Source organism: Vespula vulgaris, chromosome 17 (assembly GCF_905475345.1).
Source record: "Vespula vulgaris chromosome 17, iyVesVulg1.1, whole genome shotgun sequence".
NCBI lineage: Eukaryota > Metazoa > Arthropoda > Insecta > Hymenoptera > Vespidae > Vespula > Vespula vulgaris.
Genome location: NC_066602.1, coordinates 2,490,111 through 2,515,051, shown reverse-complemented (window position 1 = coordinate 2,515,051; position 24,941 = coordinate 2,490,111). Strand labels below are relative to the sequence as shown.

The window sequence follows — 24,941 nt, the reverse complement described above, 5'->3', positions numbered from 1 at the left end:
TGTCTCTCTTTCTCTGTTTCTCTCGCTTTCTATCTCTTTCTGTCTCTCTTGTGGTACGATTAGAGCCCTTCCTTGGCAAACACACGACTTGTTTTTCGCTCCCTTTACGTACCTTTTTCCGTCGTCTCTCTGTTTTATAGAGGACCTCGTGAGAGTCCATACACGCGTCGTGAGTATGTACGAATTTGTCACATATACGTATATAAAAATACAGACGCGGAGACGCATAGAAACGTGCACGTAACGCATACATCCTTGAAATACATAGAACACGTCGTCGTCGTCGTCGTCGTCGTCGTCGTCGTCGTCGTCGTCGTCGTCGTCGTCGTCGTCGTCGTCGTCGTCGTCGTCGTAGTCGTAGTCGTAGTTGGACAGTGGAACGTTAATCGTATGCACGAATAATTAGAACAATGAGTACGTGCCATTATTTGCGAACAAGGCTGCTTTGAACGGTGCTTTCTCTTTCTCTCTTTCTCTCTCTTACACACACACATGTACATATACATACATCGCGTGTCGTGATCAGGCCCTAAGCGCACGAGGGATGCCCTTTTGTCGATGGATCTCGATGAAGAAACGAAGGATAACTGGATGGAAGAGGAAGGGAGGAGGATAGTCCTCTATTTTAACAGAGAATGATCGGATAACTGCCTTGAATTTCTTCTCTCTTTTTCTCTCTGTCCGTCTTTCTCTGTCTTTCGCTCTTTTTTAACATAGCTCATTTGATTCCTTTTACATTCCTTCTTCGATCGAGAGAAGCTTTCTACTTGGAAGATTTCTCGAATATTTCCTTGCATTATGATATCCGATGGTTATGCGAAACCTAGCTCTCGACGTCTTCCTTTAGTTTCATTCAAATTATTCATGGAATATTCATTAACGTTAGAAATATTTATAATAACGTTAAACGATTTCATTCACTCTTATATAATCTATGATATAATAAATTTATATTAATCGATTCTAAATCTTTTATCTCTGCCGTTTATCGATATTCGATATATCCAATTATTTGTTCACAATTATGCCTATACCACTACCTCGTCATTAGAATCCAATGACAAAAGCTACTACCACGTTCCTTCGATTTCCAATTCGGGCTGTTACTTTTAGACGAAAGAGATGAAAAAGAGAAAGACAGAAAGAGAAAGAGAGAGAGAGAGAGAGAGAGAGAGAAAAGAGAAATATAAAAAGAGAAAGATGGATAAGTAGGTATATCGGTATTGACTGACTGTCGCCAGTCGACGTTACAGAATTCAATTTAACGGAAAAGCCTCGACGCGAAATGGGAGTCGCATTCGATATTTATTGTACGACGTTGCATTAATTACCGCTGTCGTATTCCTCGGGCATTTCTACGCTTCCACGCGGGGTGATAGAGTCCAGGATAGGGGGATCAGAGGGTGCGAGGAGGATATACTCCTTTATCTTTCGTTAATAATAGTAATGATAACGAATCAAATAATTGGATCCTGTGGATCATTAGCAGCCTACGAAGAGAGAGAAAGAGATAGAGTAAAAGATAAAGAGAGAAAGAGAGAGAGAGAGAGAGAAAGAGAGAAAGTGCTCTTCTACCTGCGAACTTAATAAATTAGGTATTCATAGCCTATCCATCGCACGGCCGGAAAGAAGCAAGTTTAATTAATCTCGATGCAAAATGTATTTCCAATGGCGGGCAAACGAATTCGAACGAGTGCCGCACGTTGATATATTTTCATCTCTTCCTCGCTCTCTCTTTCTCTTTCTCATTCACTCACTCTTACTCTTTCTCTCTCTCTCTCTCTCTCTTTCTCTTTCTCTCTCTTTCTCTCTCTTTCTCTCTCTTTCTTTTTCCCCTCTTTGCTCATTGGCGTCGTAACGCGAGACGTCGATTTAATTCCCGTGTCTTCTTGTCGGCAGCTCAATTTGTATCGTCAAAGCAGCTGCGTGATCTCGCGATAATTACCGAGTGAAAGAAAGAATTAAATAAAAAGATGAGAGACAGAAAGAGAGAGAGAGAGAAATCAAAAGAAAGAGAGAGAGAGAGAGACAGAGAGAGAAGAAAAAAGTATACGTTACACGTTAATTTAAAATTCAATTCGATATACTCTAACTCTCATACTTTATTACCTACATTTCGAAGAAAATACATTCGTAATTTACAACGATTTTCCCGCGTTTACTTCTAAGAAAAGTTAATAACCGTGTTTTCTCTCTGTCCCTCTCTCTCTCTCTCTCTCTCTCTCTCTTTTTCTCTCTTTCTCTCTTTAACGATTGCCAATAGAGATTTCAGTAAAGCCAGTGCGTGGCGAACTTGCGTACGATTTATTTTTTCTCTTCTTTTTATGTAGGTTTTTTTTTCTTCTTTTCTTTCCCTTCCTCTTTCTCTCTTTCTCTCTCTTTCTCTTTCTTCGTTTCTTTTGCGAAAGGAGAAACTTCTCCCGGTTGGAACGTCGATCTTCCACATTCCGTTCTCGTCCGAATTCTCTTCTCATTTCCCACGTCGAGGTTAGCCTTTGCCGTTCTCGTATTTCCTGGCCCACCAGTTTCATCTTCCTCCTTCTTGTCCTCGCTTTACTCTCTCTCGTTCGTTCTCCAGTACCATTACTACTACCATTACAATCACTACTACCATCACCTTCTTCTTCTTCTTCTTCTTCTTCTTCTTTTTCTTCTCCTTCTTTTTTTTTTTTTTAATTTTTTTTTCTACACTAAGAGCGAGTAAATACATCGTCTATAGAGCGGTAGTGAATGCTTTGAGAGTGCGCATAATGATCCGTTTTTGTTTTTTTTTGTATTTTATTATTTTCTTTCTTTCTTTCTTTCTTTCTTTTCTTTTTTACATTTTTGTTTTTATTTTTCTTTTTTCCGTTTTCATCCGTGCGTAAAACTTGCTTTTGACCGTGAGTGAGCGGCCGAGCGGGCGCACCCGCGCGCACCTTGCAAAATTAGACCCTCGCGGGCCCGAGTTTAAAATAATTAAAACGTCTCGGGGAAAAGACAAAAGCCGGTTACCTACCCATCAGGCCGGCGATGATGTAAGGGTAGAAGAGAAGGAAGGAAAAGAGCGAGCAAGAAGAGTAGTGGAAGGAGATAGAGAAGGACGGATAGAGAGAAAAAGGCGGGTCGGTTGAACGTGTGAGAGAGAAAGAGAAAGAGAGAGAGAGAGAAAGAGAGAGAGAGAGAGAAAGAGTGGGTACTGATAGGCGAGCGAAGAAAAACACAGACTTGATCAAAGTGAAATACGCATTGCCAGCCATGTGGGTAATTATCCTGGACCTTTGCATTAACCCCTTCTTGCTCGTCGGTCCGCTACACCCACTCCAACCACCGTCGCTCCTCCACCTTTCCACCCTACCACCTCCCACCCACTATCCTTTTAGCTTCATCCCTTTCCTCCAGTCTTCTCCGCACTCTTGGATTTTCTCTCGTGCCACCCTTCCATGACCGAATATTCTACGGATTCTATCTCCAGTCGATCTCTCTATTTCTCCTTTCTCTTTTACCTCTGTTGCCACTCTGATACGTACGTATGTACATACATACATATATACGTGTATATATATATTTTATATATACATATCTGTGTATATATATTTTATGTACATGTATATGTATATATATATATAATCACTTCACTTCGACCTTCGTTTCATCTGTATTTTTAACTTTCTATGGCGTACTAATATACGGATATAAATATTATATCGCGGGTATAGTCGAATGGAAACGAAAAGGATAGATAGAGAGACAAAACATGCTCGAAGAATACACCTTTCCATACACTTTGACGTTAACGCGGCAACCTATGGGAAACTACCCCTTTTGCGCCTCTACCTCTCTCTCTCTCTCTCTCTCTCTCTCTTTCTCTTTCTCTTGTTCCACCTATCCACCACCCTGCGAAAACGTAACGCGCCGTTGAGCATTGCGGACGAGGAAAATAATTTAATTAATCTGATTGAGAATGTTAATGCCTCCACCCGCCCACCGCCTCGCAGAAAATAATATCTAAATGAATTAATACCCGGCCGTCAGCGTGGGCAAAAGAGGGTTGGCCAAAGGGCGACGGCAAGGACGGCAAGAGGATGAAGGGTGTGTGAGAGGAGGAGGTGAAGGAGGAGGAGGAGGAGGAGGAAGAGGAGGAGGAGGAAAGGATCAGGATGAAGGTGGATGGAGGATGAGCAGACAGAAGTGACTACTCCCCTCGTCTCACTCTCTCATTCTATCTATATCTCTTTCTTTCTCTTTCTCTCTGTATATCCCTTTCTGGGCTCTCTTTTTCTCGTCTCTCTTTCTCTATTTCCATCTCACTCTTTCTCGGCACTATTACGCTCGACAGAACGAGCGAGTAAAAGTAAGAGAGATAGAGAAAGAAAGAGAGAGAGAGAGAGAGCCTAATTAGCTAAGTAAAGCCGGTGCATTATCACTTATTTTCCATCCCCTCCAGTCAGCTTTTCCCCCGACCCCCTTATCTACGGGAAAATGCCAAGTTTCTCTTGCCCCGTAGGTAACTTCGTCCGTATTGAATATTGCGTCGTTGCAGTTCGAATTCTGTGTTCCAAACCTTCTGCCCTTCACCCTTCCTCGTCGAGTCGTTCTCATTTTTCTGTCCCCTTTACCACCCCCCTTTCGTTCTCCTCTACCTCCTCCTCCTCCTCCTCCTCCTCTTCCTCCTCCTCCTCCTTCTCTTTCTCCCCCTCCCCATTCTCATTCTCATTCTCTCGCTCTACACTTTCAACCGAATCTACGTATACATCTCTCATTCTCTTTTTTAGTTCGTTACTCCGCGCCTTTCCGCGGAAAATTTTTTTCCGATTGAAAAGCCACGATCCATAGAGATCGACAGATACGCTTATGACGCCTCGTTGAATGCACGGGGATGCAGGCGTACGCGCACAGAACTCCTATGGCCTCCAACCCCTCTATCTATCTATCCACCTACCTACCTACCTACCTACCTACCTACCTATCTACCTACCTACCTGCTACTAACTACCACCACGTGTGCATCCCACGCGATCTATCGTCTACCATCGCCAAATCCACGGACGAGATCGCGACGTAAAGATTCTAGGGAATTTTTTTTTTCTTTCTTTCTTTCTTTTTGCTTTTCTTTCTTTTTTTTTTTGCTTCTTTTTCTTTCTTTCTTTTTTCGTCGTCGTCGTTGTTGTTGGTTTTTTTTTCTTTTCTTTCACACGGTTGGCAGAAAACTCGTCTACCGACCACAAAGTCAATCTCGTTTTTTTTTCTTTTTTTCTTTTTTTTTTTTTACATTAACAACACCCGCAACCTGTTCTTCTCGTTAGCCGGCAATTCGCGCGACACATTCGCGTTTCCTCATTGATATTTTATAAAAAATATTTAAAAATGGTAGATAAATGATATTATCGTCGTTATAGAGAGATCCTTTCTAGGAATACTTTCTTAATGATCGATAAAGATAATTAACTGCAGGTCGTCGTTTATCCTTTGATTTCGACGAACCCATTTCCTAATTTTACTCATTGAAACCATTAACGTCTCTCCCGAGGCCGTCGTAGTCGTCGTCGTCAGCTTTTGAAACGTTGAAAGCAAAAGACTCTTGGAAATAGCTGGATGTTTCCTTCGTTCCTTCTTTGGCCGAGAACCCTATCGCAATTTATTTCCCTATCGTACCATCTCTTTCGTTTCTCTCTTAAATTTCTTCTTTACTCGAAACTAAGATCCAAAGAAACGTCGAGCCGTTTTCAAAGCCAGTCTCGCTCGATATCGCGAGTCTTTCGCGAGCCCTGTTATGACGATCGTTGCTTAGAAATTGCGATAGTCTCTTGACCATTCATCGATCACTCATATTTGCCTTTTTAAATAGATTCGAAGCGATACGTGTTCGTTCTCTACGTAACATTACGGCCGATCGAACGTAATGCTTTCACCCCCGCGTATATTTATATCTAAGCGGAGACGTGGAATCGTTCAGAGCTAGAACATTATATTTCTCGATCGAAAATTCAAATCTACTCTACTAATATAACCATTTTAACAACGATATTATCATTCTCTTCTAATTGGAAATCATTAATAATATATAACGATAGTTGTACAATTACATTACATGGATGTATAATAATTTAATTCAATAAATCATACACACACACACACACACACACACACGAATATATAATAATAATTTAATCCAACAAATCACACACACATATATATACATACATCTATTATCTACCTACTTATCGCTGGAAATTTATAAAAATTTTAATCAATCATTGTTTGTTCCAAGAATAATCAAACGTCTCCGAACGTATCCATGTTCCCATTGATCGTTTTTTCTCTCTTTCTCTTTTTTTTTTCGTCGATACACGCATCGTGTTCTCTTCTCTTCTTTAACCCCCTCTCACTCTTTCTCTCTGTCTCTCTCTTTCGTGGCACGAATATCGAAACAAAAAGCCGAGGCAAAGTTCGCTTCCCACCCTTAACCCTTCTCGTTCACCACGACCGATATGCAAAGAACGACCCCTCGTCGTATAGCCACGTACGGAAGGCACGGTGATGGTTAGAGAAGGGGAAGGAGGATGGAGGGTTAGGGGTGGGATTGGGTTGGGTTGGGTTGGGTTAGATTGGGGGGCAGGGGTAGGGTGCTGGTTACAATGAGCGGGTAATAATTTAAAACGCGGATAAAATCGATAAAAGACTCCCTCATTCTTCGTCCAAAACATCCCTCTTTACTCTTACTCTACTCCCTCCTCGCCACCCTTCTCTCCCTCCTACTCCTCACCCCTGATAAACATTATTTCGACTCTACGTCACCACTGTATTGCCTTTGGACACGTTTACAGATACATGAGTTCTTACTTTTATAGATTTGCATGTTAAACATATATATATATATATATATACACGTACATACGTACATATGTATATATATATGTATGTGCGATCAATCTCTTTCTCGAAATTATTATTATTATTTCTCAAGATAAAAATCGAACGAGCAAAGATTTTTCTATCTCGAATATATCTATCCATTTATCTATCTATCTATCTATACATCCATCCATCTATCTATCTATCTATCTATCTATCTATCTATCTATTTATCTATCTATCGAATACATTTCCTTCGAATGTTTGAACGAAATCATTCCATTTGATTCCCATAAAGATTATCCTCTCGGAAGACGTTAAAGAATAAAAAGCCGACGACTACGACGACTACGACGTCGACTACGACGATTATTCGACTCTTCTCGGCATTAACGTCGGACGTTACTTTCTTTTCTCATTTTTCCCTTATTTGCGAGTGGGCGACGCGAGGCCGATATCGATAATGGCTTACAAACGAATGCCATCTTCTGCGATCGAAACGACAGAGGAGGAGGAAAGTTTGCTCTCGCGGATTTTTTTTTTATCGTCGCGATCATAAATCGTTCTACAGAAAGAGAGAGAGAGAGAGAGAGACAGAAAAAGTAAGAGAAAAAGAGAGAAAGAAAGAGAAGAGTATTGAGGAGGGAGGTGAACAGTAGGGGGTAGAATGGGCGAGGGGGTGTTGAGGGAGGAGGTAGACGGTTTTACGTCGGCGAAATAAGATGTACGATATTACGAGCGATTAATCGAGAATTCTCGTGCGCCAGATACGGATAGCGGCCTCGATATTTTTGTTCCTTTCTTTCGAATCGTTCACGGTCGTTACGTAAGCTCTCTCTCTCTCTCTCTCTCTCTCTTTCTCTCTGTCTGTCTGTCTGTCTGTCTGTCTCTCTATCTCTCTCCTTCTCTCTCTTGATCGATGCGCCGTTTTTCAATGTGTTTCGCGCGCTCTCTTCCTTGTTTCGTACGTTCGTTGTTAGGAGAAGACAGTCTGGAGATCGGAAAAGTTTTTTCTCGATAATCTCGAGAGGCAGTTAATTTCTAATCAATCAATCGTCTCTCTAACTCTCTCTCTCTCTCTTTCTATTCTTTTTCTTTCTCTCTCTTTCTCTCTCTTTCTCTGAATTTTTAAACGACCCGTCGAGAAATAATAATTTTATAAACTTTCGCGTATTGATAGGAACAATTAGTAATTGTTTTCGACTCGTCACCCGTTAAGAATTCTTTGAAAAAAAAAAAACAAAAAAAACATGATTGGCCATTTATCGCGAGATCGTAAAAATCATTATTACGTTTACCATCTAACAGGAAAGATCTGCAAATGGAATTAGAAAAGTAATCACCGAGCTTGAAAAGAGATATATAGACAGATAGATATAGATAGAGAGAAAGAAAAAGATCGTAATCGATGTAGGTATCTGTTTACCTACCTATGTATGTAATATAAATTTCGAAGGAAGCCTCGGTGTAAAAATATATACATACATTCTCTTCTTTCGTCGCATCGCGTTATCTCGCGATAGAGAGACGTAGTCGTATCGTTATCGAAGAACGAAGATCGTAAATCGTCATGCGTTGTCCTTAAGTCGGACAACCTATTAGAGGAACGCACGTGCCAAAAGAAAAAGGCGCCTTGCGTCAATAATACGATACGATTCGGTCTGGGTTTTATTGTCGTCGTACCGAGTCTAACGATAAATCGTTTTTAAAAGAATCGCCGAAGAGGAATTTCGAAACTGGCGCCAACCATATTATATTATACCTACCGGGAAAAATCATCGACGGACTCGTCGTTTCTCTTAACCCCTTCTCCAACCTCTTCTCTCTTCTGTCACCACGGATTATTTGCCGATTGTGAGTCGAGTCGGTCGGTTCTCGAAATATTCTGGAAGCTGCGAATAGTAGATCTTTACATTTCACAGGATTTATCGCAAACAAGAACATCGCGCTTCGATTTACGCAGAGAGAAGGAGGTATAGATTTGTCATCTCTCTCTCTCTCTCCCTATCTATCTATCTTTCTCTATCTTTCTCTTTCTTGCTAATCAAATATTAACGTTCGTTCACGCGGTAGAATCCAATATAAGCAGTAGTATTGTATTTGACGAGTCCGTTGCACATTGTACGACTCGATCGCAAACCAGAATTTAGATAATTTTCGTTGAAAATTACGATACGTAAAGAATGAGGGAAAAGAAAGGAAAAGAAAGAGAAAGAAAAAAAAATGAAGTAGAAGAAGAAGAAGGAAAAGGATTGTAAAAGAAAAAAAGATACGTACACTTTGAGAAATCGTCGGACTCGTGTGCGCGTCCCGTCGAAAAAGGGTAAATCGTTTCAATTCGATTATTTTCCTATCTTAATAATAACGGGTTTGATCGTTGAACGCCGTTTTATCTTTAATCGGTTTGAGAGATTCTAAGTTTTTGGAGAAAGAGACATAAAGGGAGATAGACGGGAAACGAGGGAGAAAGAGAGAAAGAGAGAGAAGGAATTCAATACGAAGAAATGAAGGGAATTGAATTAACCGCTATGGGAGTTTTCATTATAGGGAAAATTGGCAATTTTCCACTGTTAAGCGCGTAATGCCCGTTCTTACGCAGTCGAAGTTGGGTTTGTCGGTGAAGGTACGCGAATACCGGAGCCACCGTGGAAACTCCTACGGGAGAATTTCTGATGTCTCGGTTAATTAGTATTATTCGTACGAATGGATCCCGATGCGATTCACGCGTGTCTCGCGAATATCTATTTTTTTCTTTCTTTTCTTCTTCTTCTTCTTCTTCTTTTTTTCTTATACATTTTTCTTTAATTTTTTTCTTTTTTTTTTTTCTTTTCTTTTCCGTTTTTTTTCTCTCTTTTATAAGCTACGCCTACATCGGAGAACGCTTGAGAAGATACTCGATCTAAACTTTTAATACGGAAAAATATTTCTGTAGATACTACGATATATATTCCTTTGAAATTAATAATAATAATAATAATAATAATAATAATAGTAATAATAATAATAAATTTCATATTGTGAATTATATGAAAACTCGAGGATGGGATCGATGGAGAAGCATATTTCAAAGTAAATGCCGATGCGTCTTAGAAGCCGACGCGCCGGCAATTAATTTTTATTGTCAGCCGGAATCCGCGTTAATTGCCAGACAATGCGAATCCCGGACCGGACATCGGTCCCTTTAAATGGGTCGCACTACATTCGTCGACATCGGTAACGTGCCCGTTAGTCATCACTATAATTAGCGTTGTTCTAGCTAGGAGAAATCGCGAAGTGTGGGGAGTGAGGAGAAGGGATAAGGAGAATTGAAGAAAGAGAGAGCGAGAGAGAGAGGGGGTTGAGGAGAGGGGGAGGGTAAAGATGGAGGTGGAAGCGGACTTTGAGAGAATTACGTACGTACGATTCGTAGTTCGTCGATAAATTTCACGCGTTTCCTTTCAGCGTTTCCTTTCAGAATTTCTTAGATGAATTACTCAAACGTTCGAGTATCATCATCATCGAAAAGAGGTAGAGAACGTCTATGAGAAATGACTAATGTATCTTTCATCTCTTTCTCTCTTTCTTTTTTTCTTACTAGTAGAGAACGAAGTAGTTTATGACTCATGCAACATCATTCGTTTTATACTTTTCACGAAATTTTATCTCTCTCTCTCTCTCTCTCTCACATATATATATATGTTCTTTTTTATTGTTAGAAATCTAGATAAAAGAAATTTTGAAAGACTCGAGAAAGCTAACTTCGTTGACAGATAGAGAAGCAAGAGCACGCGTGAGTTGTTCCGCGTGCAACGACAATAATCCGATGTTTGGTTCTCGCAAGGGGTTTACCACGATAACTAGAGGAATTTATAAAATCGAGAAGAGATATAAATTCGAGAGGTGGACGAAGAGAGAAAAACGTAGTGGAGAAAGAGAGAAAAAAGAGAGAGAGAGAGAGAGAGAGAATCCGGGAGGTCGGATTCGCTCGACGAAGCGGCGAATGAATTTCCAATTGGATATTTCCGTACGACGTTTCAATCCGCGCGGCGCGTTTATTGGATTGACAAACATATTCGTAAGATAGACGGCCCGTTCTATCGGAGGGAGAGAAAGCGAGGATCGAGAAAGAGATAAAGAGAGAAAGAGAGTTTGATTTGAGGGGGTTAAAGTTCAACGACGTTTGCCGAATTAGCGTGAATATTTTTCTGCGACGAAACAAAGAACGACGTATTTCACGTACACACACATATATATACATATATACAATCGAAAATTTTCCTACGACATAGTATATCTTTCTTTGGACGTTGTTTATCTATTTATCTACACTGATGACATTAAATACATACGTACGTAAAAACGTATACAAATACAGATGTTGTGTAACATTTTAATTACGATTTTAAGTAAGTAGATGTATATGATATGTGTATTAGTTTGATTAATAGAAAAAACAAAAAAAATCGATGGTATATTAAATGAATTTGAAGGACTCGTCGGAAAGATTTTGCTGCAGTAGAAATCGTACAGGGAAAATCCATTCGAAGTTGAGAATCCATTGAAGGATCGAGGAAGGAGGTTATATCGGCAGATATTGCATTCATAACTATGCTCTTTCGTAGGTGGTTACGTTAGTTTGACGTTAAGTAGTTGAGAGGACGCGGCGTTTTCTACGATTTCTCATCTATCGAAGGGTAGCATCGAAAACGTCAGCATAGCATTTCGCTCTTCGAAAGTATACTTATGTATACACACATACATGTATTCGATATTGTAAGTATATGTTATTAGCTATAAGGTTTTCCTATGGATATATATAGGTGGTACATTTACAACGTTATAGATGGATAAGAGTGACGCGTTCACATTGCCCTCTTCGTTCGTGATGTATATATATATATATATATATATATAAGTCTCTCACAAGTTCTGATTAGACGTAGAATTAATGATTCGAAAATCAATACAGGGCCGTCCTCCCGAGAGTATTAAGACATCGTGGGGGAACGGCAAATCGAAAGACAGAGAGATCGACGTTGGATGAAAGAGAAGGAGGAAAAGGTGTGGAAGAGGGTTGTACGGGCTTGGATGCTGTTTGCCTGTTCGAGAGAAAGAGAGACAGAGAGAGAGAGAGAGAGAGAGAGAGGAATAGGGAGTCAGGGTAGTGTGTTGGTATATATCTGTCGAGGCACGGGGATAAGAGGAAGAACTTGCTCGTTCCACGATCTACTATTTTGTCACCAAACCCTTCCTCGCCCTTTGATAACTAATTAGTGTTTTACCTCTCTTGCCCCACCGCTTCGTTTCGCCGGGGGCCTCTTTTATCGTCCCAATCAGGGGACGCCCTCTTCGAAGGAACCCCTTTTCAGTGAGAGAGGAGGCGCATCAACGTTTTCGTGCTCACGAAAAGATGAGAATCAAAGGATTTCCAAAGCGAAGCGTCAAAAGTGCGGACCTTGGAGGGTTGGAGATATGGACAGACGGGTGATGCTGGAGGTGGTGGTAGTAGTTTGAGAAAGAAGTGGGTGGGAGGCTTATTAAACCGGGCAAGACATAGGAAAACTCGTCGAATTGACAGAGAGAAATGTCAAAAGAACGTGATTATTATACCGGTTGGATTCCTAATCGACTATGTTGGGATAGTTTATATCGACTTAGTACGATTAACTTTCAAGTTTATCTTCTGTTCTCGATGATCGTCTTATCGATTTAGTAAAATATGTATATGTATATATATATATATATATATATATATATATATATATCGAGAGATTTCGTATATCAAGGACATACCTACTATTACTTTGAGAAGAGAGAGAAAGAGAGAGTAAAAGAGAACGATAGGTCTCTCTCATATCGTAGGGTTGTAATATTCAGACACCGTGTCGGGATACGACAGACGCCATAAATATCTCGGCGTTCTTATATTTTCATCAGGGCCATCATTAAAATTTATGTTATGATCAGAAGCATGGGGGTATATATATATATATATTCATATATATATATATATATATATATATATATATCAGACGAAGTGAGAGAGAGAGAGAGAGAAAGAGAATGCGGAAAGAGAAAGAGAAAGAGGAAGAGGAGCGTCAGCGTGCTAACGGCACGGTGTTAGCTGCTACCACCATCGGGAAAGAGGGTGGCTAGAGAGAGCCCGCTAGGTCGAGCGTGCTATTGCCGGAGACGTAGAAGGGTAGAAGGGTGGAGAACGGAGTGGATCGTGAAGCGTGGAGGTGGTAATATTGTAATCTATGTGTGGAAGAACGCGGGAAGAGAAACAGAGGAGAGATGAAAAAGTGGCTTGAATGGCAGGCAAGGCCCCCTCCTCCTTTTAAGGGGGTAGTTTTCGGTACGGGGATGCCAAAGGAGGTGGGGGTGGTGAAGTAAAGAGAAAGAGAGAGAGAGAGAGAGAGAGAGAGAACGAGAAGGGTGCCGAACGGAAACAATGACGTCTATACGAAATCCCCACCGCTTCTATTCTTCTTTTTCTCTCAATCTCTTTCTCTCTCTCTTCTTCCGCAGGGTGCCATTAGACCCCCGTCGCGGCACCATAAAAATATAGCCCGTATTGTACTCGCTCAGGTACCGATATCCTTGCGCGCTAAAAGTACCCTACTCTTCTCTTTATCTCTCTCTCTCTCTCTCTCTCTCTCTCTCTCTCTCTCTCTGCTTCCTCCCTCTTTCCATCCTTTTTTTTCTTTCTTTTATTATTTTTTTTTTTTTCATCGGTGAAGATGAATATACGTATGTATGTACCTGCATCGTGACTCCACGCATCGGACTCTTTTGTACATGTCGTTGTTAACAAGAAGGAGCCGGGGTATATGGATTAGATGGACGGAAGATCTTTTGTTTCAGCTGCAAGTGCTCCGGCATTCGTTCGTTCGTTCGAAAGGGGGGAAACGCTTTATATGTAAAAGTTTATATAAATCTCTGTCTTTGAAAATTCTTGCAAGTGTATGAAACTGTAATATCTCTTGAAAGAGAGGAAAAGAGAGAGAGAGAGAGAGAGAGAGAGAGAGAGAGAGAGAGAAAGAAACAGAGAGATAGAGAGAATTAACTTTTGGTTAAACGTTTTGGAGGTTGGATGAAAAACGGGAAGGGATATCTGAGCAACTACTATCCCCATCGACTCCATCGTTTGCAACGACGATCATTCGGCTCAGAACAGATCACAAAGATGATTCGCTTTTGGCGGAGGGCCATTGTCGTCCGTTGGACCGAGCAGAATCGAAATGGCAAACGGTAACTCGATTGCTGCTCGGCCTGCACACGGATTGCGAATTATTTCTCCTGTGGTGGCGTGTTCATTCCGCGGCCAAACAATCGTGATCGATTCATGCAAATTTCAACAATCGTTCGCTCCTCTCCCTCCCTTTCCCTCTCTCTCTCTCTGATTTCCTATCTCTCTTCCCTCTTTCTCTCTCTTTCTCTCTCTCTCGCCTCTTGCTATCGTCGTTCAACCTCCCGGCTTCAACCCTACTACTGTTTCTCTCTCTCTCTCTCTCCTTCTCTCTCTCTTTTTCGTTCCACCTTCTCATCCCTCGATTAACTCGCGAACCTGCATTCACCGTCCCTTTGCCGATTCCGCCGTATCGAGTCCTCCATTGTCCGAAGCGAAATTCGTTTCTGGCCCGACACGAGTCTCGAGTGTTTTCCTGGCTACCCGATGTGGACGATCAGCTAATCCGTTAACTCCGTTCCTCCACCTATTGGCGACTACTACTTTTGCGAAAAACTGTCCTCCAATTTTGCACCGATCGTACACTTTCTATCTATCTATCTATCTATCTGTCTATCTCTCTCTCTTTCTTTCTCTTTTTCTCTCTCTCTTTCTCGATCCCTGTACTTTGTCTATCCAACGGTAGAGTATACCTAATCACTCGATCGACCATTATTTTCTCACCTTCTTTTTCAATTGGTCGTTTCATCGTATGTTTATTTACATTCTTTGCAAACAAGAAATATCGTCGTAGCACGATGATACTCCTCTTTCAAATTGTTATGATCAATCGACCTACGTAATGAGGACTTACGAGGAGAACAAGGATAATCGATTGAAAAAGCCTACGTTTATTTATTTCGAGGACGATGATGAAGAAGGAGAAACCGTCGTGCGACGACCATGCGAGACACGTTTTTTGTATGGTTCTTTGCTTCTGGAAGAGGAAATCGACGCCGACGCTTCCCAAGAATACCATTCAGAAGAACGATTCCCCTCATGGATCACTTTGTACTCCCTCTCTCTCTCTCTCTTTCTTTCGCTCTCTTTCTCTCTCTCTCTCTCTCTCTCTCTGTCTGTCTTTGTCTCTTTCTCTCTCTTTTGCCGGCAGATGATCACCGATTTTTTTTCTTCCTTCCCATCATGATTTATTAGTACACCGTCGCGTGAGAAGATATTTATCTGACTACTGGCTCCTCTTCGTGGCCACATGTACGTCCGGATGGCTTCCAAGGAAAATCAGTATAACGCGGAGGACGCTTTATTCGATTTACGAGACACAAGAAAAGAAGTAATAAAATTAGGCTCCTTCTTGATATCTACGTCAACATATATCTTCATTATCGTGGAAAATAAAATACAATTATTATATCATCCTTTTAGTTTTTCAAATTACATCGAAGGAGAAGATAGAGAAAAAGATAGAAAGAGAGAGAGAGAGAGAGAGTCAGATAGAGATAGAAGGAGTGTTCTCAGATCGTTAACGAGAAAACGGAAATTCGAAATAAGGGACGTGATTGCATGCTGCAGGCGAATCGTTCTGAAAAACAGGGATGACGATAGAAGGAAGGAGAAGGTACCAAGAATAGGACGAAGGACGAGAGAGAGAGAGAGAGAGAGAGAGGAGGAAAGGATCGAAAGGCGAACTTGAAAGTGTTCTGTGTCTAATGATGTTTAAGAAGGGGCTTTAATTTTTCATTAGGACAACGGGGAAACATCAAAGGCGTTCCTTCATTTTTTAACCGATGCCTCGAGGCTAGTTTCGTGAAGAAGTGGTGGTCGTATTGTCATCGCTTCGCCCAACTGCCATAGTCCGAACCCTGATCCACCTCCTCCTCCTCCTCCTCCTCCTCCTTTCCCCCTTCCCCCTTAACCCTCCCTCTCGGTCGTTTCGTTCGCCATACTACTCAACGACGACGAGGACGTATTGACATTTCTTAAATATTACCGTGCCGACGCACTTTCCTATTGAATATACCTACGGTATATTATTCTCTTTCTTTTTCATCCGTTCTCCAAAGGAACCTTATCTCATCGTCATTCTTAAAGCTTTTGACGTTTCTTTTAAAACCTCCATGGAAATTATCTTTCACTTTGATCGATGTCTTATCCCAAAAGATGTATATATATATATATATATACATATATATATGAATGTATATATGTATATATGTCTTCGTTATTGTGGAATAAATTAGTTAATTAATTATTATGGAAAGATGAGCTTTCGATCAGTTGTGTTGTTTCTCTTGGTCCATGGAAAGGTTCAGTAGGTAGTTGAAGAGTAGTATAGGTCGATTGAAGTGCCACGTGGGAACCTGTACCCTTCTGCCACACGCATTGCCCTTGTAGTCTTTCTAGCCTATTAAAACGTAGCACACATGGTTCGTAAGAGTACCCAAAGCAAACGAACATCGCCGACGGCCACGGTCAATGACCCTCCAAAAAATATCTCTTTCTCTCTCTCTTTCTCTCTCTCTTTCTTTCCTTCCTTTTTTCTATCTTTCTTTCTTCTTCAACAAACTATTACACGATAGAGTTTGCGTTTATTGTCATACGGATTAATGGACTCTGTGAATCGGATCCTCCACTAGCTTTTCTTTCTCTTCCTTTTGTTTTTTTTTTCTTTTTCTTTTCCTTTTTTTTCTTGTCCGTTTTATCACGTACGAAGTATAATACGAGAATCGATTTCGTATTTTTTATTATTATTATTATTATTATTATTATTATTATTATTATTATTATTATTATTATTATTATTATTATTATTATTATTATTATTATTACAATCATTATTATTATGTCGTTTTATTGTTGTTGTACATTTTTATAAGAGAGAAGAGGTACGAATTTGTTTCGCGTTATTATATTTTCTTCTTTCCCTTTCTTTTCCTCTCTATTTTCTTTTTTCTTCCCTTTTTTTCTTTTCTTTTGTTTTTCTTTTTTCTTATTTAATTTATTATTACACTTTTTAATACATACTCGAGCTCTCACACCCACATCACTACACACACACACACACACACACACACACACACACACACACACACACACATATATACACATATATACATACATGCATGCATGCATACACATATTTGATTCGATTAATTTATCACGGAAGAACGTGGAAATAATATACATTCTGTATGCCGATGAAACCCGTGAAAGACGACGCGGATAACCGATTCGCGTCGCGAACCGACTCGCAATTAAATTTAATCGTCGCTATTAGCAGCGCGTATTATTGAGAACTACGGCTCTTTTCACGTTTCTTCTTTCCGTCGAATGTTACGGCATCGTTGGTGTTTGACTGAAAGGGCAAAAGTAGGATAAGAAATATGGGAAAAAAAGAACAAGACGTAGAGAGTAACGGAGTAACGGAGAAAGAAAAAAAAAGAAAGAAAGAAAGATAGAAAGAAAGAGAGAGAGAGAGAGAGAGAGTAAGTAGAAAGGATCTCGTCGGCTTTCTCTGCGTATGCTTCGAGTGTTTCCCAGCCGCATATTGCAGTATCCTACTGGGGCTTAGAGCCGGTCGATATCTTAATAATAAATACAAGAGGGGTTCGCTCTGATGGTTGGTTGGTGTGAGATTGAAGGAGGGGTGTTTTGGGGTGGCGATTGGAGGGTGGGTGGAAAAGAGAGAGAGAGAGAAAAAGTCCAATGGCGCCAGCGTGCTATCGTCGTCGATGAGGATATCCTCTTCTATCTATCTTTCTTTCTCTCTCTCTCTCTCTTTCTATATATATATATATCAGTCTCTCTAACATTATCTCTCTGTAAAGAGAAAGAAAGAAAGAAGAGGGTGAGAATATCATTCGCACATCGAGGTGTAATGAGAAAATTTGAAATATCGCGAGTATCTCCCTCACTCACTTTTTCTATCTCTCTTGCACTCTTTATCTCTCCCTCTTACTACCACTACTAATAGTAGTAGTAGTAGTCTTTTCAACATCCACTAGCTCTCTCTCTCTCTCTCTCTCTCTCTCTCTCTCCCTCCTTTCCTCTCTCTTTCTTTTTCTCTCTCCTTTAGTCTTTAAAAAAAAAAGAGGAAAGAAAAAAAGAAAAAAGTATAACAGCACCGGCAGTCATAAACGGCTGATCCGTGTAGCCCGCTTTTCTCCCACCACCATCGCACAGTACTTTCGTGGAAAGATTATAAAGGCGACTGGTATAAGGCACTTCGTTCTCTCTTTCTCTTCTGTATCACCCTATAATACAAGCCACGACAACGAAGACGAAGAAGAAGAAGAAGAAGAAGGGGCTTTTCGTGGACAACCGCGATTACAACACAGTCGTTGGCGTCGCGACGTCTATCGATCGCCGACCTATCGATCCAATGCTTTGAAAACTTTTTCTTTTCTTATTGCGAACACCTGTCGTGAAAATAGCGTTGCCCTAAGGACAAAACTATCATCGCTTATTCTTAATTTTATATATATATATAAAGGAAATAAAAAAAAATGAAGAAGAAGAAAAAGAACAGCAACGATAAAAATCATTTTTAAATCAATATGAACGATAAAATCTTGGAAGAATGTCGATCAAAAAAGAAAAGAGAAATTGATATAGAATAGAAATTGATAACTACAGTTATCTACTGAATTCTATTGAAAGAAGAAAGAAAAGAAAAATAAAAGATATATATATATATATGTATAAAGGAAAAAAAAGGATAGTCCAGCGTTGATAGGATGCACGTAGGATAAAAATAGAAAGAACGCTTTGTGGTGGCGATGGTGGTGGTAGGACAAGGTAGGGTGAGAATCTATTCGAGATATTCTACCATGGCGAACGACACAAAGAATGTGAAGCGTTTGACAGGGCACGACCGCGCGCGCCAGCTGTGTTGCACTCTCGCATGTCGTTCGCGACTTATGCACATGCATTCGTGCATATGTACATAGATATACACGTATACGCGTTTTCTCGACCTATATATTCGAACATTCCGATTTTAACATATCTAAGTCCGAAATCTTCCTATCTATTAGGACACGAGATTTTCATTTAAAATTTGTATTTGGAAAATTTCGAAATCTCTTTCTGATTTTATCTAATTTTTATGTATATATATATATAATTATTATAATTAATATAATTTGTAATAATTATATAATTAATATAACGTTTAAATTTATCTCGAATCTCTAATAAAATAAAATTGCATCGACAAGAAGGGAATAATAGCATATTCGAATATTTAAATAGTATGAAGCGAAGACGTAAGATAGACACTATTATTGGCTGATGGTTCATCGAGAAAGGTGCGATTTTCTACGTTTCTATATCGAATCGGTGAGTAACCGATCGATCGGCAAACAGCTTTGCACCGTGGTAAGTCGAGTAACCGTCAATTTGTAAAGGGGTGTAAGAGGAGCACATCGGTTGGTGAAGAAGGAAGGGTGAAAAGGAGGAGAAGGAGAAGGAGGAGGAGGAGGAGGAGGAGGAGAAAGAGGAAGAGCAAAGGTGGTGAGGCGAAGCGAAACGCCTTAACGTGATCGACCCGATCGAAGTGTCGGACCTGATGTTATACATCCTGCACGCTTCTTCTTCCTCTTCCTCTTCTACTTCTTCTTTTTCTACTTCTTCTTTCTGGTCTACAAGTACATTTATTTTATCCTCGTATTTCCAAACGAAATATATAACTCTCGAACGATCAACTATAAATACGCACTGCACTTCTTTACAAATTAATTATAAATCATTAATATATCATTATCGATTATATTTTGTTGCTAATTTTCTAAGTAATTTATTTAAGAAAATTATATTCTTCCTCGTCGTTTCTAATAGCGATATCGATATCGATTGAGTATTTCATAGAAGACGCTTTAAAATGGATCTCTGGCAACGAAAGCGAGTGAAGTCTCTTTTGATTAGTCGATCGGCGGTTAGTCAATCTTGGAAAAGAGAAGAGGAAGGAGAAACAGAAAGATATATATATATATATATATATATATATATATATATATATATAATACACACATATATATATATTATATACATATATTGAGAGAAGAGACGAATAGAGATAGAGAAAGACGGAGGGAGCAAGAGGGAGGTATTCAGAAGCGATAACATCGTCGTACAGCTTGTAATGACAAACACATGCGTTCTCACCCCGATCTCTCTCTCTCTCTCTCTCTCTCTCTCTCTCTCTCTCTGTCCCTGGGGTAACGCCACGTATGCTTGGCCTATCGGACTGCGATCTATATAACGCGGCATATGTTTAGGTCATTAATTAGCATCTGGAGCCAATTAAAGTAATTACGAATTCGGCGGTAAAATATCGTGCCGAGCGGTGGTTCGACCTGGTCGACCGATCGCTCGGTTCACGTTAAGGAAAAACGAAAATAAAACGAAAAGAAAGAGAAAAAAATGAAGAAATAAAAATAAACAGCAAAAAATCATCGATACAACACTTCCTTCTACTACACGAAATGATTCTCTTCGCGGAAAAGAAAAGCTACGTTTTCTTCGTAGAAAGAGAGAAAAAGAAAAAAAAAGAAAAAAAAAGTAGAAAAGAATCAGATTCGTTACGTAATAAAAATTATTCGTATCGTCGATAATAACGATATCAAAATCCTTACGAAATCTCTTTAATAACGATTCGGATTGAAATCTTTCGAAGAACGAAAGAGATCATCATTCTTGCCGATTTTATTCGAGGACAATCCTTATCATCGATCTCGACGAATCGTATCTTGGCATCTCTTGTCTCTGTCTCTGTCTCTGTCTTCTTCGTCTATCTCTATCTTTCTGTCTTTCTCCCTCCTCTTTCCCTTCCTCCCTCCTCCTTTTCCTGGCGGACGTGCCCCACGTGACAAATATGCAGGATGCGACTCGACAGCTATCGATACGCATCCGCCATTCGAACCAGCCGTACATTAACGTACTCTGTTCCTCGGATATATATTTATGCTTCCCGTATCATTTCGTAATTATCGATAACATCGTCAAGGCTTTTTGCAGGAAACAATGGCTCATTACGATCTGCCGTAGCTCCTACTACTTCCATCTCTTTTCTATCTTCCTCTTTTTGTCTTTTCCGTCTCATTCTATCTTATTCCATACCTCTCATCCTTCCTCTCTTCTCTCTCTCTCTTTCTCTCTCTCTTTCTCTCTCTTTACTGCTCTTCTCTTGCTCTTCCTCTTGCCCTCCCTGTACTTCTTATACTTCTTACGATCCGGCGTACAATACGTTCATCCATGATTCACCAAAGTATCATCGTTTTTCGTACCTCCTTTTCTCGTCACGTGATTCTTCGAACATCGTAATTAACGTTCAGGCTAATCGTGGAGAGAAAAAAACAATCAGTTCCTTTTTTTTGTTCTTTCTTTTTTTTCTTTTTTTTTCTTTTCTTTTTCTTCGTTTTTTGATATTCTGTGACGAGAAACGGTATGGTTGATATTATGGTTGATAGATCAATCGTATATATCATATATATATATATATATGATATAATATAATATAATATAATCGATAAAGGTTTATTTAACGATAGGTTTATCTTTCATAATAATAATGGCGTGTAAGTGATTAGAAACGATTATCATTTATACATAAATATATATATATATATATGTATGTATGATGTATGTATGTATCTATGTATCTATGTATATATGTATATACGTACGTCATATGTATATATGTATGTAGTACGAGGAGTTCTCGACTTTCGACCTTCTCCGATTCCTTCATTGGCATCTCGTTTCAATGATTCTCCTCCGTTTTAATTTACAATTACTGTTAGACGCATGATGCATCGTTGTACTATTGCGAACGTTGTGTGGTCAATAATAACAACAATAATAATAATAATAATAATAATAATAATAATAATAATAATAATAATAATAATAGGAAAAAGGTGTATAAAGCAAAAAACATTTTTTTTATTCTTTTTAATTTTTTTTCTTTGGAATAAAAGAAAAAAAAAAAGAGAAAAGAACAAATTTTTTTATTCGAGAAAAACACCATGTATTCGTTTCACGTGATGTTCTCCGAGGTCTAACTACTAAATGTCCTAGATCAAATGCTTTAGTAATGCTATATTCTACGATAGGTCGGTGTAACTTTGCACCTGTACTAGTTGCCTATATAGTAGCATGTGTTAGGAAGGAAACTACACGTTTAACCTCGGCAATCGTGGCTTTAGGGTCGATACTCGATAGCGAGTTAACTCGCATGTTTGTACGTATATATATACATACATAACACATACACACGCATCATATATATATGAATACATATATATATACACATGCATCCATACGTACGTACGTAGCTTTTGACCTTTCTTTTACGAATCTGATCGATTTCGTATAGTACGTTCACGTCAAACGTATAAAATATTCATTTCTCTTGCGATCATTATAGATAAAGACGGGAAATCTCTTGAAAAAGAAAAAAAAAAGAAAAAGAAAAAGAAAATTATTCGCGAACGAACGAAAGAACGAACGTACGAACGTATGTACGTAGGTATCGGAGAAGCAACCGAGAATGAACGTTTAACGAAATTTACATTAAATCTCTACATCCATACATCCGTACATATATACATAATACATACATACATAGGTACATAATAGGTCAGTAGAGATTCGATAGCAACCATGGATGGTCAAAGCGAATCTGGTTTCTCCCCTTCTTTCGAACGAATGACACGAGGAGTACTACCGTAACCTGTTTGATTCGACCAATCGATCGGGACTCTCTTGCAGCTTCCCTTTCACACACACACACATTCGTGCTTACATATATACATACTTGTGTATGTAAGAGAACGCGTATGTATGAATTCTCATCGGTAGGATCAGCAGGATCGAAGAAGAGGATACGCGATGGGTAACGGTACGTCGAGGAGATATAGAGGGGTACCAAAAGTAAGAGGGGTGGAGACACGAACGAACGGGGCAGGAATTACCGCACGTGGAGGGTGGGTTTTGTGGTGGAGCTATAGCAAGTATAGAGGGGTGAATATGGGTGTATGGGTATGAGCATAGGTACATGGGCATGGGCATAGGGTTGGAGTGCGGTGGCAAGAGAGGATGCCTATCGGTAGAAGAGAGCGCTCGAGCTACTTTGAATATAAAAGCATCTATAATTAATATCGGGAGGCGAAGGTACCGAGCCACGAACGATATTTATTAGATACTTTGCAGGGTGAAGTTTAAAAAGGTAATCCCATCACGTCCATCGCACGTTCTCCTCGTCCCTTCTCAAGATTTAAATGAAAGGACCAAACGCGATAGCGAGTTGTAATAGTTTGATTTTTATTCTACGTTCTTACGAACGCGTAGAATTTTATTTTTCGTTTAGTTTCCTTTTTCTCTTCTCTCTTTCTCTCTTCTGTTCATTGGAAAGATTCGACTTTTTTTTTTTTTTTTGAGAATAATCAGATATCGAAGATAACATCGAAAATTTGTAAAGTTACATATATGAAAATATTCTTTCATCCTCGATGAAAGGCCTCGATGATCGATGAAATTTGATATTTATATATATATCTCTTTCTTTTTCTGTATATGTATATACATATATTAATGTATATTATTATATTATATATATATAATTATTGATGAATTATACAAATTTCTATTTTCCGAATCGCTTTAAGTAAACGTCACTTTAGTTTTCGATATAGATTATCGAGAAGGTTCTTGAGAAATGTAACACGGCGAGACGTAGTTTCTATTTTCGCTGAGAGCTTTTCCTATTCACAAAATTAGAGGCAGGAAAGCGAAATCGATCAATTTCGCATGGTACTAAACGGTAACGGTAATTCAACGATCCGAGGTCTAGTAATCGTGAAAATTTACAACTACCTACCTAGCTTGCTAGCTAGCTAGCTAGCAGGCGTCGATGTGTACGGTGTGCGTGCCTGCGTTCGCGCGGAAGCGATTTCGTTGGCGAAACGGCAGTCGGCTCTCGAACTTGCGTCACAATTGTTATTAACTGGCACGAGAAACTTTCGTTATTCCCCTCGTACGGCTCGTTTAATCGATCGCTTATACACCGTGAGTTGAATTACGAAAACGTATGTAGTATCGAGAGGATAAAGGATTTTCAAGGGAAGTGTTGGGGGGCGAAGAGAAAAAGAAAAAAAAAGTTTTACTTATCTATTCCGATATAAACACATATCTGCAAATAATCTGTTTATATATATATATATATATATATATATATATATATATATACATATTATACACACTATATATACGTATATATATATATTGTATATATAAACAAATGTTTGTCTCTTCTTTCGTAACATTACAAAGGTCGCTAAATATCCTATCAGTTTATACATATATATGTATATACATACGCACTCGCGTGTATAAACAAATTTTTGTTTTCGTTCTTCTTTCGTAACATTGGAAAGGTTACTAAATATCTTATCGTCGATTTATTTCAGAGGGCGACGTTAGCGGAGAAGGAAGTGTCCGCGTTGAAGGAACAACTAGCCACCGCGAACGATGGTAACTCTAAGACTGAGGGACACCAATTGTCCCAGACTTCGCAGGGAAGCGATCAGCAGCAGCAACACGACGCTAGTAATCCCAGGAGAACTCCGAATAGCAATCTCGAGCAAGAATTGCAGGCCAAGGACAAAGAGGTAAGTCATTGTTGTTACTACATCGAATTCTTCAAATTTAATATATTTCGTTCCATCTTTTTTCTGTTTCTTTGTTTCTTCAATCGTTTCGAACAAAGAAAGATATCGATAAAGTCGAACGCGACATCGAAAGTAATTTTCTAACTGGACTTAATTAAGAGAGCTAGGAGGGAGAAGGTTTCTTCGTCAGTTAGCGTTAAAATATTAATAAATCTCAAATTAGAACAGAACGTTTGACGAGGATCGAAAATCCACGATTGCGTTTGCCG

General features: G+C 39.4%; 1 protein-coding gene across 4 annotated transcripts in view; it reads left to right on the top strand.

The window, feature by feature from the left end:
• LOC127069915 (homeobox protein cut) overlaps positions 1-24,941 on the top strand; it is a 142,932-nt gene that overhangs the window by 45,002 nt on the left and 72,989 nt on the right. For all 4 annotated transcript variants that reach the window (XM_051007623.1, XM_051007624.1, XM_051007626.1 and 1 more), the window contains one exon: positions 24,472-24,672. In XM_051007623.1, the coding sequence (XP_050863580.1) occupies positions 24,472-24,672 (201 nt within the window). The remainder of the gene's footprint in view (positions 1-24,471; positions 24,673-24,941) is intronic.